The sequence below is a fragment of the Danio aesculapii genome, chromosome 21 (assembly GCF_903798145.1).
Source record: "Danio aesculapii chromosome 21, fDanAes4.1, whole genome shotgun sequence".
Taxonomy (NCBI): domain Eukaryota; kingdom Metazoa; phylum Chordata; class Actinopteri; order Cypriniformes; family Danionidae; genus Danio; species Danio aesculapii.
This window is the reverse complement of record NC_079455.1, coordinates 14,687,896-14,706,175: the sequence shown is the minus strand read 5'-3', so window position 1 is coordinate 14,706,175 and position 18,280 is coordinate 14,687,896. Positions and strand designations below refer to the sequence as shown.

The 18,280-nt window shown below is 31.5% G+C and overlaps 1 protein-coding gene across 1 annotated transcript in view; it reads left to right on the top strand.

The window, feature by feature from the left end:
• The first annotated feature begins 330 nt into the window (after positions 1–330).
• Positions 331–18,280, top strand: part of phka1b (phosphorylase kinase, alpha 1b (muscle)) — a 54,913-nt gene continuing 36,963 nt past the window's right edge. The window contains exons 1-3 of the mRNA XM_056445960.1: positions 331–468; positions 7,179–7,337; positions 7,612–7,659. Coding sequence (XP_056301935.1) covers positions 391–468; positions 7,179–7,337; positions 7,612–7,659 — 285 coding nt within the window. The 5' untranslated portion in view covers positions 331–390. The remainder of the gene's footprint in view (positions 469–7,178; positions 7,338–7,611; positions 7,660–18,280) is intronic.

The window sequence follows — 18,280 nt, the reverse complement described above, 5'->3', positions numbered from 1 at the left end:
GGAAATTGACAAAAAATGCTTAAAGATTATTAAAATTTTTATATACCTGTATTTTTTTTTCTTAGTCTCTTTTATGGAAGCCTTAAGAACAGGGAAATTACTGAAGGTTTTGACCTCATTACAATTTCATATCACTACGCTGAATGATTTCAGTTATTTCAGTCTGTCATCAATTATTCCTTAGCAACTAATTAATTGCAATCATGGATGTAAACAGCTAATGCCCGAGTGCGCCTTAACTAATAACGTAACAGATACAGCGGGACAACTCGTCCTCAAGGCTTTGACATTTGCCCACTTCACATGTACTGGACACTTGATACTTGATCCGCCAGCAGTAAAGACGCACCGCTGGTGAGACTCTGGAGCTGAACTGCACTCAGAAGCACAATGAGAAGTCGCAGTAATTCTGGAGTCAAACTCGACAACTATGCCAGAACTTTACAACAGACGATCCTCTGTCAGCAGGTGAGCAGAAACACCCCACATTCAGCTATATGCCGCTTGTGTTGTGTTGCTCCTTTACACAAACACACGCACACACTAGCCTGTTTGCCTTGCTGACATCTATTGAAAATGCAGAGTAACAACTCTGGTGAAAAGGTATGCTTAAAATGGTTTAAATAAATAAATAAATAAATAAAATAATAATAAAATATAATATTATTTAATGTAAATGTAAATTTTCCTCTGACAGCAAAGCTAAATTTGTTTATAAGTGTTTTGTCTGATAAAGTTTGTTCTTAGATGAGTGCTAATAGTAAATAATAATAAATTACATTAAATGTTTGTGCATTTTTTTGTATTTAAATATATTTGTAATTAGTTACAATTAGTTATCTTTAATAATTAGTAATAATAATAATAATAATAAGCTAGATTTTACACACAATGAAGCTGCACTGCAATTGTGTACATTTAAAGTTGGCAGAGCTTTAAGTTAATATACTAAAGTATTTTATTGTAAATAAAGGCTATTAAATAAAGGCTATTGTAAATTACAGTATGTTGCATTTATTATATTATTTACAAATCTTTGTTATTAATGCTACAGAATACAGTGAAGAATACATTTACAACGGTGATCTGATAGCCTAAACCAGTGTTTCCCAACCCTGTTCCTGAAGGCACACCAACAGTACACATTTTCAACCTCTCCCTAATCAAACACACCTGAATCAACTTATCATAACATCAGAAGAGACTCCAACACCTGAAGTTAATGGGTCAGAAAAGGGGGACATCCAAAATATGTACTGTTGGTGTGCCTCCAGGAACAGGGTTGGGAAACACTGGCCTAAACGATAGGCTAAATTAAACTACAGTATTTAGTATAATAAAAACTAGAATACTAGTTCAGTAGTAGTAGTAATAATAATAGTAGTAGTAGTATAATAATAGTAGTATACTTCAGTTTTTTTACTGATGTAATCTGTGGTGATGTAGTTGTTTGTAAAATACTTATAGTTAGAAAATCTACACTATTTAGGCATTTGTTCATATTATGTTGTAGAATTACCACAACAGATCAGAGTACTTCACTATAGTATGGTTCAAATACACTGTAGAATTGACTATAAATTGATATAGTATTTTTACATGTGAAATGGAATATGGTTAAAGTGTATGGTTGAATACTGACAAAGCTTTTATAGTAAACAGTTTCTCTATATGGGGGCATCACGGTGGCGCAGTGGGCAGCACAATCTCCTCACAGCAAGAAGATTGCTGGTTTGAGCCCCGACTGAGTCAGTTGGCATTTCTGTGTAGAGTTTACATGTTCTCCCTGTGTTGGCGTGGTTTTTCCAATACAATACCAAGACATGCGCTATAGGTGAATTGAATAAGCTAAATTGTCTGTACAATCTCAGAAAAAAAGGTGCACGGTGGTACAAATAATGTACCTTGAGGGACAGTTTTGTACCTTTGTAAAAGTTGTACCTTATATGGTTCAGAAAAGACCTCTTATGAAACTGTTTTGTACCTTTTATGTTACATAAGTGTTGGACAACTCCTTCTTTATTACAATATCTATGCAAATAAATATTACTGGGAAGGCAAAGTGATTTATGAATAATTTCCATATTAAAACATGAATCATCATTTAAAAGCATATGTTTAAAGAAACTCATAAACAATAATTATTAAGTTTTATAATACAAAACAATGAATAAAACAAAACTATAGGTTGTAAACTAAACATTTAAGACATTTTTCATAAACATTTAGTAAGCATTTTCTGATAAATACATTTTCATTATTGATATCCGCACTTTTTGGCGTTCGCTTTCCATTACGCACGTGAGCTGGCAAAAGTCCTGCATGTGCAAAGTGTTCATGCAGACATTTTACTATTGTAAAACAAATCAAACGCTGTACATATCTCATTACAATACTTTTGCATAAGAAGAATGTGTTTCTGTAACATTTTTGTGAAAAGTGTTGTGAAAGGTTTAGCAAAAAACAGATCTTTTGATTTATGTTAAAGTATTTTTTATTCTTTATTGTAAATGGAAAAGGTGCATTTACACAAAAAGAAACATTTTTAAAAACATTGTTTAAAATGTGTTTGATGTTTTATATTTACTGAAAATAAATCATCACATTTTGGATAGAGCTAAATGCCTTTTAATAGTTCTTGAAGGAACACATTTGACACTGTTAAGGTACAAAGTATCTTGTCATTGTAGTGCACTCTCAGAAATAAAGGTACAAGAGCTGTCACTGGGGCAGTACCTTTTCAAAATGTACATATTTGGGTAACACTTTATAATAACTACACACTATGAAACATTTATTAAGCATTAGCAAATTGTTAATTCAGTATTTGTTAAGCATTAACTCTACATTAATAAACGTTAGTAAGCAGTTTATAACTGCCGATACAAATGGTCTGTTCTTGACTTACAAACACATTTATAATGTGCTTAAAACTTGTACTTTCCTACTTTGTTAATGATTTGCATTATTTGCAAACCAGTTATTTAAGCATAGTTGGTTGTTTTTTTAACATCATTAAGAATGTGTTAGTAAATGATTAAGAGTTTTTTTTTATGTTTCTAGCACAAATATAAAAAAAATTCTTAAATCAATTTTTCTAGACAAGCAAAAAATTCTGTCTTGTTTTAAGGAATAATATGCCAACATTAAGTGAGCTTTTTCCTAAAACAAAAAATATTTGCTTGTCTAGAAAATGTTTCCTGATTTAATCATTTTTAGATATTTGCACTAGAAACAAGGTGTAGGGCTCTATTTTAACTATCTAGGTTCAACGTTTAAAGCACATGGCGCAACAGCATTAAGGACGTGTCCTAATCCACATTTGCTATTTTAAGGATGGAAAAATACGCTCTGCGCCCTTGTGCATGGTCTAACAGGGTTGTGCTTATTCTCTTAATATGTTATGGGTGTGTTTTGAGCATCATATGCAATAAACCAATCAGAGTCTCATCTCTCATTCCCTTTAAGAGTCAGTTGTGGTGCACCATGGCGCATTTGCTATTTAAATGGTGAACTTTGTAGAAAAACTGAATGCTTCACTAGCGAGAAAACAGTTAAACAGACCATCTGCAGCGCGAGGATAAAGAACAAGCCTCCTCCATTCAGCCTCTTTACTTTCTCTTCACTTTTGCTCTTTACTTTACTTCTATACTTTTGTGGATAAGGAAAGGGTTGTACGCACTCCACTGAAGTAATCTTTTAGCCTACATATTTAATTTCGTTTTTTAAGTGCAAAGATTTGTTTCAAAACTATTTACAAATACAGGTTTAATTTCCAGCAAATGAATAAAAGAACAATAATAACGAAGTTTGGTCAAACTTTGGAGTTATATCCAAACACACGTCCTATTCTTGTGCCCCATATGGTGATGCAGACGTCTCCAAAACCCATCAGGTGGACAAATCTAAACTTGTTTTTATTAAAACAAATATAAATATGCATATAATAAATAATACTGCTAATAAAAATAACATTATGCAAATGCAAATGGTCATGAATAAACTGAAAAAAGCCCCCCGGCATGAAGAAGGCATAAAAACATTGTTTTTTATATTTCATAATAATAATAATAATAATAATAATAATAATAATAATAATAATAATAATAATAATAATGATAATAATAATAATAATAATAATAATAATAATAATAATAATAATAATAATAATAATAATAATGATAATAATAATAATAATAATAATAATAATAATAATGATGATGATGATGATAATAATAATAATAATAATAATAATAATAATAATGATAATAATAATAATAATAATAATAATAATAATAATAATAATAATAATAATAATAGTGATAATAATAATAATAATAATAATAATAATAATAATAATAATAATAATAATAAATGTATTTATAATGCACTTTTCTAAAACCCAAAGCGCTACAACAGAGAAATCAAGCATGCAATATAATACGAGTATACATAAAAAGTTCTACAATATAAACACAGAATAATCAAGAATCTGAAAATGCAGTCTTAAAAAGATGAGTTTTTAGCATCTTTCTAAAACTATGTAGTGTGGAAGCATCTCTTATAGAACAGGGGAGAGCTTTCCATAACCTGGGTGCAGCAACAGAGAAGGCTCTCTTCCCCATTGATTTTAATCTACAGGGTGGCTGTTGAAGGGTGGGAGTATCAGCAGACTGCGTGCTGCTGAGTTTTGAATATACTGCAGCTGTTTGATTAATTTAGCAGGTAAACTAACAAAGAGTGCATTACAATGGTCAATCCTGGAAGTGACAAATGCATGAATGAGCCTTTCAGCATTAGGTATAAAAAAATTGCAATATTCCTTAGGTGATGAAAAGCAGATTTATTGATGCTTTTGATCAGGGGCGGACTGGGACAAAAATTCAGCCCTGGCACTTTAGCCACACCAGCCCACATTACCACACCGACACAGCCCCACCCACAGACACGCACATTTACTACTTATATTGGTGTACAGATGGTGAAATAATATAAGCAGTACCAAATGTAATACTGTAGATATTTAAACATTTAATGTATGTGACTGGAACAAAAAACAACCTGTTTATAACAAATTTATACATACAGTAAAAACTAAATAAAAAATAATCGGTGAATTTTTGTAGAGTCCATGTGCTGTCTGTATATACCATTTGTCTGCTATTACTTATGATAGGAGTAACCTGTGAATGTGTATGACACACACACAGACACGGTCCACCTCTGACAATTAGCTTGTGTTGCACTTACTGTTTGACATTGTTGCCAGATTATTATTACATCCGCAATAACGGCCCCTCTCGAAACCAGCCGGCCGTTGCCGATTGGGCCAAATGCTTAACATTTGCTATTATTATTATTGTTATTATTATTATTATTATTATTATTATTATTATTACTACTATTATCATCATCAGCAGCAGCAGCAGCATAATATTCACAAATTGCAGGAGATAAAAGCTGTCTGTACGTAAAAACAATACATATAATGAAAAAAAAAAAAACTGACCGACCCACATTTAAAAATGGTCCACATCAATCCGCCCCTGCTCTTGATGTGCGAGTCTAGTGACAGATGATTTATGTAGAAAATAATAATTTGTAACATTTTAATCCTAAAGACTTGCATAGGCATCTGCGCTGAATCAACTTTTACTTGGTCAATAGCGCCTTAACACACCTCCTTTTTAGACCGAAACACCCATAAGTCCACAAAGTGACGCAAATATATTTGCTATTTAAAAGGAACATAGTTTACCTCTTTTTTATGATTTAATATTAATATTATGGTTCTTCTGAGTGTGCCAGTTTAGGTTCAGTTTAAAACACAATTCAGATTTTTTTATTATCATGTGTTAAAAAGTGTCATGTTGGGGGCGTGTCCACAGTTCACTGATTTATGGGTGTGTTGCTTCACATGTAAATTAGTTTCGGCTTCCCGCCAACGTAACAAGGGGGCGGGGCCATGAGCTCACCCGCTCTGCGTTTGCAACAGTCTGACAGACAGACGGAGGAGAGAGAGGATCACCATTCAGTCGTACATGTACGACTCTGACACAGACCAAGCAGAGAGTACAAAATCATTTGTGTCTTTGTACAGTTTTACAGCCAACTGTGTGCTAGTTTCAAGTGCCGAGCTTGTACACAGAAACTAATAACCACGCACATTGGAATTAACTTTGACTAAGGCACCGGATGCGCCGTTCGAAGCCGCGACACGGCACACCAGACACTCTCTGTAGCGTGGCAGATACATGAAGTGTCCCGAATCGTCGCGCCACGCATTTTTGAATTCTAAACATAGGTTTCTGCAGCGGTCCGCGGCGCCCAGCCGTCGACTTGAGTGTACCCTGATAGAAACCTATGTTTAGAATTCTAAAACGCATGCTAGTTAAGATCACAGGGAGCTTCTGGGATCGCGAGAATTGTAAAGAGCTGAAGTATAAGGTAGACTCAATGAGAAGTACACATGTTTGCAAACCTACCTAAAGGTACAACCAATAATTCCGATTAGAGCGATAATGTGGAGAATATTGCTCTTGTGTTGAGCCCAATAAGCCCTGCATCTAAAAATAGAGCAAGGGTGTTCCTTTAGTGATATTGCTTCGACTCACGCTGAAAATGGCGGACGTGAATTAACAAACTGAGGATATGATGACGCGCCTGTCAATCAATATTGGTGGGCGGGGGGACCGCTCTCCTACGTCAGGTAGCAGTCGATTTGAAAACAGCTCCAATTGGTCCACCGTTTTTTATGTTGTTAAATTGAAAAAAAAAGCACTGGGTGTGCTTATATCACCACAATATGACAGTCTATACACCATACATGCACATATGGCTGTCCAAACAGCTTGAAAAGTAGATTTTTTACCATAGGTGCCCTTTAAACAATGTGGTGCAAAATGTGAAAATTAGGGTTGCACTGGTCTGAAAATAGCAACAAATCGCGCTAAAGATTGCGCTAAAGATCGCGCTAAAGATCGCGCTAAAGATATCTTGCGCCTTATTGCGCCGGGTGTATGATAGAACCCAGAAACTAGTAATAAAAAGTAATAAAAGCATAATTTGCAGAGTACGTTTAGTATTGTATTGTCCACCTTAAACTATAACATTTTGCTTATAAGCATGATAGATCCTCAAGATATTGACATATATGGTTTCTCATGACATTTATTCAGGATCCGGTGACAGGTTTACTCCCGGGAGATGAGAAGTTACCTCACGCCTGGGTTCGAGACAATGTGTACTGCATCTTGTCAGTCTGGGCTCTGAGTTTGGCCTACAGGAAGAATGCAGACAGAGATGAAGACAAAGCCAAAGCCTATGAACTGGAGCAGGTCGGTCCGCGCATGCATAGTGAGCTGAGAGACATAAACAAAAACACCATGATTTTGTCGCAGGGCATCGGAGATCGTGTCTGACAGCGTCCCAGACATTGAATATTTTCTGCTCATTAGTATTTGTGTCTGGGAGAGCATGTAAAATGCCAGAGGGCACATCATTTGGCTCATGTTTCTTTCATGGTTGCAGCAGATGGAGAGGAGAAGGTCACGGTCAAGGCTCATTTCTCTCTTTCTCTCTCCTGTTCTCTCGTCTCTCCTCGTTCTTTAGAGTGTGGTCAAGCTCATGCGAGGATTACTGCAGTGCATGATCAGACAGGTATGAATAAACAACTCGTCTTGTTCAATTATACAGCTGTGGAAAAAAATAGTAGGCCACTTGACAGTTTTGTTTCTCTGATTACTGGATTTATGAGGTGTATGTTTGAGTAAAATGTTAAGAGTCTGAACACATTTATTCCAAACATCAAATAAAAATATTGACATTTAGAAGCAAATTACAAACAAAATGATAATCGGTCAGGGGTGCGTTTCTGAAAAACATCAATAGCTAAGGGCGAAAGTTCCGTCGTTACGAAGATAGTTCGTTGACTTGGCATTTCACAAATCCATTGTTTCAACGAACATTTGCAAACTGCATCGCAAACTTGTACGCTTGCAACTACACCTCTGGAGCTGTAGTTAGATGCATAGTTCCTGGTTTCTATTCTCCATTATGCCTTATTCCTTTTGAATGTTCCAACATTTAAACTTGGAATTATAAAAAAGCATTAAAGTCATCTCTCTTAGGTTTAATTTGCTTTCAATGTATTTTTTCAGTTCAGTTTTAATGATCTTCATATTGACAATTGCGCTTTGAAAACATTTATGCCATTTTGAACGCAGCCGTGGCTCATGATGAAAGCTATAGGTGACCTATTATTTAAAAGCGGAATTTACGTTACGTCTACAAAGCTTGTAAATGTGTAGCAAACGTTAATGCTTTTAATTTATAAGTTATTTATTAAGAAGTATCTGTACTGTATGTGACATGGGCCTGTTGGTTAGAGCATTTCTGCAGTGGTTAGAATGTGTCAAATTGTAAAAGTAGACTTTTCAAAAAACTAAAATAAAAAATAAATAAACAATAGTGTACCTAATATTAATAAAATAATAATAATAATAATAATAATAATAATAATAATAATAATAATAATAATAATAATAATAATAATAATAATAATAATAAAATAATAATAATGATAATAATAATATAAAAAATAATAATAATAAAAATAATAATAATAATTATTATTATTATTATTATTATTATTATTATTATTATTATTATTGTTATTATTATTATTATTGTTGTTAATTAGGATTTTGATAACACTTTATAATAACTATACACTATGAATCATTTATTAAGCATTAGCATCTAGTGAATTCCCTATCTGTTAAGCATTAACTCTACATTAATAAATGTTAGTAAGCAATTTATAACTGCAGCTACAAATGCTGTGTTCTTGACTTACAACCACATTCATAATGTGCTTAATAATTGTACTTTCATACTTTGTTAATGATTTACTTTTCATTACTAAATTAAGTATTGCATTATTAACAAACCATTTGTATAATAGGACTGAATAATGTCGTTTATGTTCGTTTTTTCCTGTTTGGAATATAACTGAGCCTTTAATTGTCATTTATAAGGGATTTAAAAAGCATAAATAGTCCTCACTTTAGATTAGGTCATAAAACTGGATGAAATTGAGTTAATAAAGCATTTATTAACATACAAATTAACTATTAGTATATACCTGAATAATAAGATTTATAAATGTTAATTTTAATAGTTTATTAATCATTTGCTAACTCATTGTAAATGATCTTAAAAAAAACACCAACTATTCTTAAATAACTATTCTTAAATTTGTTAATAATGCAATACTTAATTTAGCAATGAAAAATAAATCATTAACAAAGTAGGAAAGTACAAGTATTAAGCACATTATAAATGTGGTTGTATGTCAAGAATAGAGCATTTGTAGCTGCAGTTATACACTGCTTACTAACGTTTATTAATGTAGAGTTAATGCTTAACAGATAATGAATTCACTATTTGCTCATGCTTAATAAATGATTCATAGTGTGTAGTTATTATAAAGTGTCACCGGATTTTTTTTTTCATTTCTTAATAAATAGCCTACTGTAATTTACGCCTACAAACATTAACAATTTATATGATTTACATATAGAATATGTGTTAGCAAAGTGATTTTATATGGAATATTCTCAATAATATTTGTTAAAGGAAGCATATTTAGGTCCTATATGTATCATTTACATATATTTCAATTAATATGTAAAACGAGTGCACATTTAAAAAAAAAAATTCTGGGTATTTTCTCTAAAGAAGTTGTTAACACCCCATTTAGAGCATCATTATGGGCGTTTTTTTTATTTATTATAACTAACGTGGTTTAAACAACAGATCTGCAACAGAGAAACTACGGGTTTTGGGAAACACTCGTCACTACATTGTTCTTTCCCCAAACGATGCATCATACTATGAAAGTTCAGCCGTAAGTTAAGTCGCTGTTTGGGAAATGCAGCCCTGAATTGCAATGTTTTGGTTAACTAAAAATGATTTCTTAATCATTTCAAAGTTCAAATATTGGTATTGTGCTTACAAAAAATGGACTTGAACATGTGTGAAAAGTTAACATCCTTTTGTTATTTATTGCAAAAAAAGGCAACATTTGAATTTTGAATTTGAAAGAAATCAACAGGAGTAAAAATCTAGTTTTTGTCCTAACCATCTGCAACAGCAACATGCAAATTTCTATTTTAGAAACTGCAAATGGATGAGAGACATGACGACAGGTGTTGATTCCAAATGCAGTTTCATTAGGAGAATAGTCGGGCAGGCAGGGCTCGAAAACCAATAGAGTGAATCTAAGAGTGTAAACAGTCAAAAATTTCAAGGCAGGTGGCAAAGAATCAAAACACAAGGGCAAAATCAAGGAAAGGACTTAGAATTGTTGCACCACTAGCAAGACTTAGCAATGGGAGAGTGTGTGAGTGGTGTTTAAATAATGTGTAATCTGTGTAAATGATCAAAACAACACCATAAAATTTATCACGTCAGATACAGATTATGTATTCGATGTTAAATCTTGATAGCACAGTTTTTGACATATCCAAATCAGACTTAAAGTGGTGACTGGAGAAATTTACATATAATTTATATATATATTTATATATGGGCCAGGGATGGGCAAAAATACACTGAAATGTATTTTAAAATAAATTACCAAATACTTCAATTTTAAGTGTATCAAAATAAACAGCAAAATACAGCAGCCACAAATGTATAAAATAAAATAATGTATTTTTGTATTTTGAAAATGCTACAAAATACTTTTACAAAGGAGCATGACATTTCTTCGTAAACCTTCTATCAATGGGCATATTGGATCAATCCCTTCACAACTAAACTGGCGTGAAGTAAACTGCTTTTACAGCAACATCGTTTCTTTGAGCAAGTTTAAGTCAGCTTCTGTCAACTGATTCACTTCTGCTAAACATAAAAATGTAACTTGTGTTTCTCTTTGATTTTAGTATAGATTTTGTACAAATTTCATACAGAAAGTATTGTTGGAGATGATCCCTTTAATCACTGTAAAAATCATTCAGTGCAGAGAATGAGTTGGAATATTATACTACATCTCTTGATTGTGAAAATTGCCACCATCTATTAAAAGTCTTATATTTCAAAACTTTTGCAATTGTACTCTTCAATACACCGCACAAAACATACTGTACTCTACATGAAATACACAAAATACATTTACAAAACTGTCATAGATGTAACTACAATGTTATAACAATGTAATTACAATGTTGTTACATAGTAATTATTATGTAATGATATAGTAAATACAATGTTTTAACAATGTAATTGCAATGTTATTACATTTTAATTATAATGTAATGACATAGTAACTAAATTTGTAATTACATGTGTACTGTGTATATTTATGTATTCAACTATAAACAACCAAATACTGTACATGCACTATACAAAGAAACATTTACATTTCTAAATATTATCTCGGGTGTAACTACAATGTAATGACATAGTAATTACATAGTAATGACTCAGTAATTACACACACGATAAAAGTTTGTAATTAGATCCCAGATGTAATTACAATGTTATAACAATGTAATTACAATGTCAGTACATCCAAAATCTAAGTTTGTAATTACATATGTACTGTGTATATTTGCATATAAATACACAAATACTGTACTTGAAATATACAAAGAAACATTTGTTTGTAAATATTATCTTGGATGTAATTACAATGTAACGACACAGTAATTACACACAAGATAAAAGTTTGTAACTACATGTGTACTGTGTATATTTACAAATACAAATACAACTACAAATAACCACATACTGTACATCAGTGGTCTCAAATATCGTGGCCCGTGTGCCAAATGCGGCCTGCGACACAATAATTTGTGGCTCCCGCCTTAATTTAAAAGATTTATGTCAGTGCGGCCCGCGAGTATGATATGAATAGCACTTTACAGTGTGCGGAGCTGAACGAACCTACCAATCACAGTGGGGTATAAGGCTCTCAGGGGCGGGACACCGCCTGGACTTGACGCAGGCAGAGAAACATTTGTGAAAGTTACAGCAGCATTGACATAGAGTGCTTTCTTCCATGCCTGACTGGCTGCCTCATATGAGAGCAAGAACATTCGTCCCAGCACGCTTCATTTACAACACTTCAAAAAAGTTATTTAAGTTGCTGCCCAGTGGGACATTTTACACAAATAAATGTATAAAAATAAAAAAAATTGAAATTAATAATTATTATTGTTATTAATGTCTTGTGGAAAACCTGATGTGGCCCAGCCTCACCCAGACCTCCAGCAGCCCCCATGTAAATTGAGTTTGAGACCCCGTGCTGTACATGAAATATACAAAGAAATATTTACAATTACAAATATTATGCTGGATGTAACTACAATGTAATTACAATAGATTACAATAGAATATAATAGTAATTACATCCAAGATACAAGTTTGTAATTACATATTACATGTGTACTGTGTATATTTATAAATGTAAATATAATTTACAAATACTGTATATGAAATATAGAAAAACATGTTTATATTTAAATATATTGTCTTGGATGTAACTACAGCGTAATTACAATCTAACAACACAGTAATTACATACAAGATAAACGTTTGCAATTACACTACATGTGTATTGTGTATTTTTACGTAAAAAACTATAAATACACAAATATATTACATGAAATGAAACGTTTATGGTTATAAATATTATCTTGGATGTAACTACAATATATTTACAATGTAATTACAATGCAACTACAGTAATTGCGCACACACGTACAAACATGTTTAGAAATCAAGATAAAACTTTGTAATTACATATTACATACATGTGTACTCTGCATATTTAAGTATATAACTATAAATACACACTGTACATGAAATATACAAACACGTTTGTAAATCTTGGATGTAATTACAATATAATCACAATGTAACGACATAGTAATTACATACATGATAAAAGTTTGTAATTACATGTTACGTGTACTGTGATTATGTAAATAACTATAACCCGCAAATATTGTACACGAAATATACAAAAACACAACAATATTATCATGGATGTAATTACAATGTTATACAATGTAATTTACAATGTTGTTACAAAGTAATTATAATGTATTGGCATTGTAATTACATCCAAATTAAAAGTTCATAATTACATATGTACTGCATATATTTACTTGTAAATGCACAAATACTGTACATAAAATGTACAAAGAAACATTTACATTTATAAATATTATCTTGGATGTAATTACAATGTTATAGGAATGTAATTACAATGTAATGACATAGTAATTAAGTTTGTAGTTACATGTGGACCGTGTTTAATTACGTATAAAACTACAAATAACCAAATACTGTACATGCAATATATAAAGACATATTTACATTTATAAATAATGTCTTGAATGTAACTGCACTGTAATTACAATTTAACGGCAGAGAAATTGCACACAAGATAAAAGTTTGTAATTACATATTACATGGCTGATGTGATTACAATGTTATAACAATGTAATACAATGTCATTACATCCAAAATCAAAGTTTGTAATTACATATGTACTGTGTATATTTGCACATAAATACACAAATACTTAACTGGAAATAAACAAAAAAAAAAAAACGTTTCCATCTTGAATGTAATTACAATGTAATGCCAGTGGGGTTACAATTACAACGTAACCCCACAGTCATTGCACACAAGATAAAAGTTTGTAATTACATGTGTAGTGTGTATATTTACATATACAACTATAAATAACCAAATACTGTACATGCAATATACAAAGAAATATTTACATTTTTTACAAGAAAAAAGTTTGTAATTACATATTACATGTGTACTGTGTATATTTATGTATATAACTATAACACAAAAATACTGTACATGAAATATACAAAAAACACATTTACAATATGATCATAGATGTAATTACAATGTTATAACAATGTAGTTACAATGTTATTACATAGTAATTATAATTTAATGACAATGTAAGTACATCCAAAATAAAAGTTTGTAATTACATATGTACTGCGTATACTTAAGTGTAAATACACAAATATTGTACATGAAATATACAAAGAAAAATTTAAGTTTGTAAATATTTTCTTGGATTACAATGTAATAGGAATGTAATTACAATGGGATGACATAAGTAATTAAGTTTGTAATTAATGGTGTACTGTGTATAGTGACGTATGCAACTACAAATATCCAAATACTGTACATGCAATATACAAAGAAATTTATAAATATTATCTTGGGTGTAACTACAATGTAATTACAGTTTAATGACAAAGTGAATGCAATGTAACAACATAGTAATTACATCAAAGATAAAAGTTTGTAATAACATTTTACATGTGTACTGTGTAAATTTATGAAAATAACTATAATTTACAAATACTGTACATGAAATATAGAAAATCTCGTTTACATTTATATATTGGCTTGGATGTAACAACAGTGTAATTACAATGTAATGACACAGTAATTGCTGACAAGATAAAAGTCTGTAACTGTAAATTACATTCATGTGTACTGTGTACATTTAACATTTAAGTTTAAACTATAAATACACACTGTACATAATACATAATGTACACTGTACATGATACAATATAAAAAATAAAAAAAAACATTGTTGAATATTAACTGGGATGTAATTGCAATGTATCTGGCCTGCCACTGTGATTCTGGCCTGCCGTCTCCCCCAACAACCCCAAATCCAATGTAATTACAATGTAACAACATAATTAGATAAAAGAACAATATTGTCATATATGTAATTGCAATGTTTTAACAATGTAACAACAATGTAATTACAATGTTATTACATAGTAATTATAATGTAATCGCAATGTCATTACATCCAAAATAAAAGTTTGTAATTACATATCGTCACCTTGGAGTTATAATGTTCTATCTGCGTACTAAATAATTTTGACTTATTGAGTTTCAAAGATTTGCATGCTATAGAGCAAACAATATGTGTGTAACATTTCTCTTTCATACGTTAACATCATAGAGACACTAAATGTAGTCTAAATGTAAATGATTAAAACTCACTTACATTTGCAAATTGAGGTAAAATAAACAGGGCAAATGCAGACAGAACCTTCTAATTCTAAAATGTCATATTGAAATTATATCTGGCAGATAATTAATTGCAGCATTACTTTTCGAGAAAAACAACCAGTCTGCTTATTTATTAAATAAAATACAAAAAACTAAAATGGTATTGTAACAATATGTTGATGTTTGAGAAAGTTAAATGTCTTAGGATTAATATTTTTCTTGCTCAAATTAAGCATATAAGGCTGTGCTAAATATTTTGTCCAGTGCAGATGTTAATTTTACCTCATTAATATGAATCATATACTTTGTATTATTTATTGAATTATATTTATTGAATTATATGCCACATGATTTAATTTAAGCATTTGCCATTCGAGGCAAATTTAAAGACTTTAAAAGAAAACAGACAATGAGCAAATGAGTTTAATGAACACTGGAAAAGATTTCACTGTTTATATAAACACAAGTAAAAAATATTTCACATTTAATATATTACATTTTTTAAATAACTGTTTCTTTTTCAACAGTGTAAAATTTTACAGCTCAATGTCAAAAAACGCTTCTAAATCATCACATTTACACACTTTTTCAGTTTAAGGTTTCAGCTCAGTTTTATGTGGTGCAGCATTATTTAGTCGAGTCTTTCTTTCTCTCAACGGAGCAGTCCAGTGAAATGTCAAGGAAAACTGATCCTGATTAGTCCTCGTGCGTGTATTTGAAATGCTAATTGGCTCATAGAAAGAACGTTACAGAGCCAAGCTAGAGTTCAGCTTTGCAGATAAACCATTTTTGTTTTTAAATAAAAAGTCTTAAAGTGTAAACAACTTATAAAAAAAAACATCACATAATGTAAATAAGTTGTCTTTTAATAAGAGTATGTGAATAACTCAATTTTGATATGTCAGATATAGAACCTTATAATACTAAGGTGATGATTTTTCAAAAAAATTAAATCTGAGTTGGATGTTTTTGACCAGTCTGTAGACAGGAGTATTATTCAATACTTGTGTCTCATACTGATTAACCATGTCATTGCTTGTAATTAACTATAAAGAGCACCTGCAGAGCAGCTACTGGCATTTGAAACAGCCAATGAAGTGTTGTAGGTTTCGCCACTGTAGGACTTTTTTTATGTTGTTTGTTATATTTTTCTGTCTTATTTTGACTTGCTCCCAAAAACCTATACTAACTGTCTCACTTACTTTCTTTATATGTGATGCATAATTTCCATCCAGACTCCAAGCATTGACCAACTTTTTCAGTATTCTTCAATTTTCTAGTCTTATCTCAAGCCTTGGCAAATAACTGAGAAAGCACCAATGTAGACATCTTACAAAGTATTTTACAGTATTTTAAAAATACAAAAAATAAGACACTAAAACATTTTGATACAAAATATTAAGCCATTTTCATAAACCCTATCAAATACAAATGATAAAATACTATTTTGTATTTAAAATACACATATGAAATACATGTATCATAAATACTGCCCATCCCTCCCAGCTGCGACCCCTTTGGCCAGGGAGGCGATGTTGCTCTAGGACCAGTGTTTGTTGCGATGCTACCAATGAAATGATTTTGAACACCAGTTTACGTGGCATTTATTGCCTTACTGAAAGCAGCAGATGATTCCTCTCAGACCTTGAAAATAATATAACTAGCAAATGCTTTGAAAATGAAAGTCAGCACCGTGACTCAGTCCAAACCAACAACATCAGTCACTCAGTCTATGTACTTTTAATCGAGTTAAATAGGTTAAACATGTATTAATTAGAGGAGCATGGTGACTCAGAGGTTAGCGGTTAGAACTGTTGCCTCACAGCAAGAAGGTTGCTGGTTTGAGTCCCGGCTGGGCCAGGTGGCATTTCTGTGGGGAGTTTGCATGTTCTCCCCATGTTTGCGTGTTCCCCCCACAGTCTCCTACATGTGTACTGTGTATATTTATGTATATAATTATAATTTACAAATACTGTACAAGAAATATAGAACAACACAATTACATTTAAATATATTGTCTTGGATGTAACTACAGTGTAATTACAATATATACACAGAGTAATTACAATGTAACAACATAGTAATTACGTCCAAGATAGAAGTTTGTTATTACATATTACATGTGTACTGTGTCTATGTAAAGAACTATAACACACAAATACTGTACATAAAAGATACAAAAACACACTTAAAATATTGTCAGAGATGTAATTACAATGCTATACCAATGTAATTACAATGTTATAATGTTATAACCGTGTAAATTAAACACTGTAATTACATTGTTATACATTGTTTTAACATATAACATTGTAATTAAACACTGTAAATACATTGTTATAACAATGTAATACCAATGTAATTACAATGTTATAGCATTGTAATGACAATGTTATTACAAAGTAATTATAATGTAATGACAATGTAATTACATCCAAAATAAAGTTTGTAACTACATATGTACTGCATATATTTACTTGTAAATACACAAATACAGTACATGAATTATACAAAGAAACATTCAAATTTATAAATATTTTCTTGGATTTAATTACAACCTAATAGGAATGTAATTACAATGTACATAGTAATTACATAGTACATAATGATTAAGTTTGTAATTTCTGGCGTACTGTGTATATTTACCTATACAACTACAAATAACCAAATACTGTACATGCAATATACAAAGAAATATTTAAATTTATAAATATTATCTTGGATGTAACTACAATGTATTTACAATTTAATGACATATAGATCTTTTGTCCAAAGACAGTCCAAAGACAAGCGGTCTAGGTAAATTGAATAGTAGTGTGTGTAAATGTGAGAATGTAAGAATGTTTCCCAGTACTGAGTTGCGGCTGGAAGGGCATCCTTGTAAAATATATGGTGAAATAGTTGGCAGTTCATTCCACTGTGGCGTCTCTTAATAAATAAGGGACTAAGCCGAAGGAAAATGAATGATGAATAATTAGTGTCAGGGTTCTGCCACTCTGGTCTTGTTAGTTCTTGTATTAGTAGCAGAGTCCAGACAATAGTCCTGTCATGTCTTGTGTGTTGTGCTCGACTCGAGTTTTTTCTGGTCGAGCACTGCTTTTCTGTCATTGTGTGTGTCTCTGTATGAGTGCCATTTGTGAGTGCCCTTGGGCCGTGTGTGTTCCTGCTTGATGCGGGCGCGTGAGGTCTAGGTGTG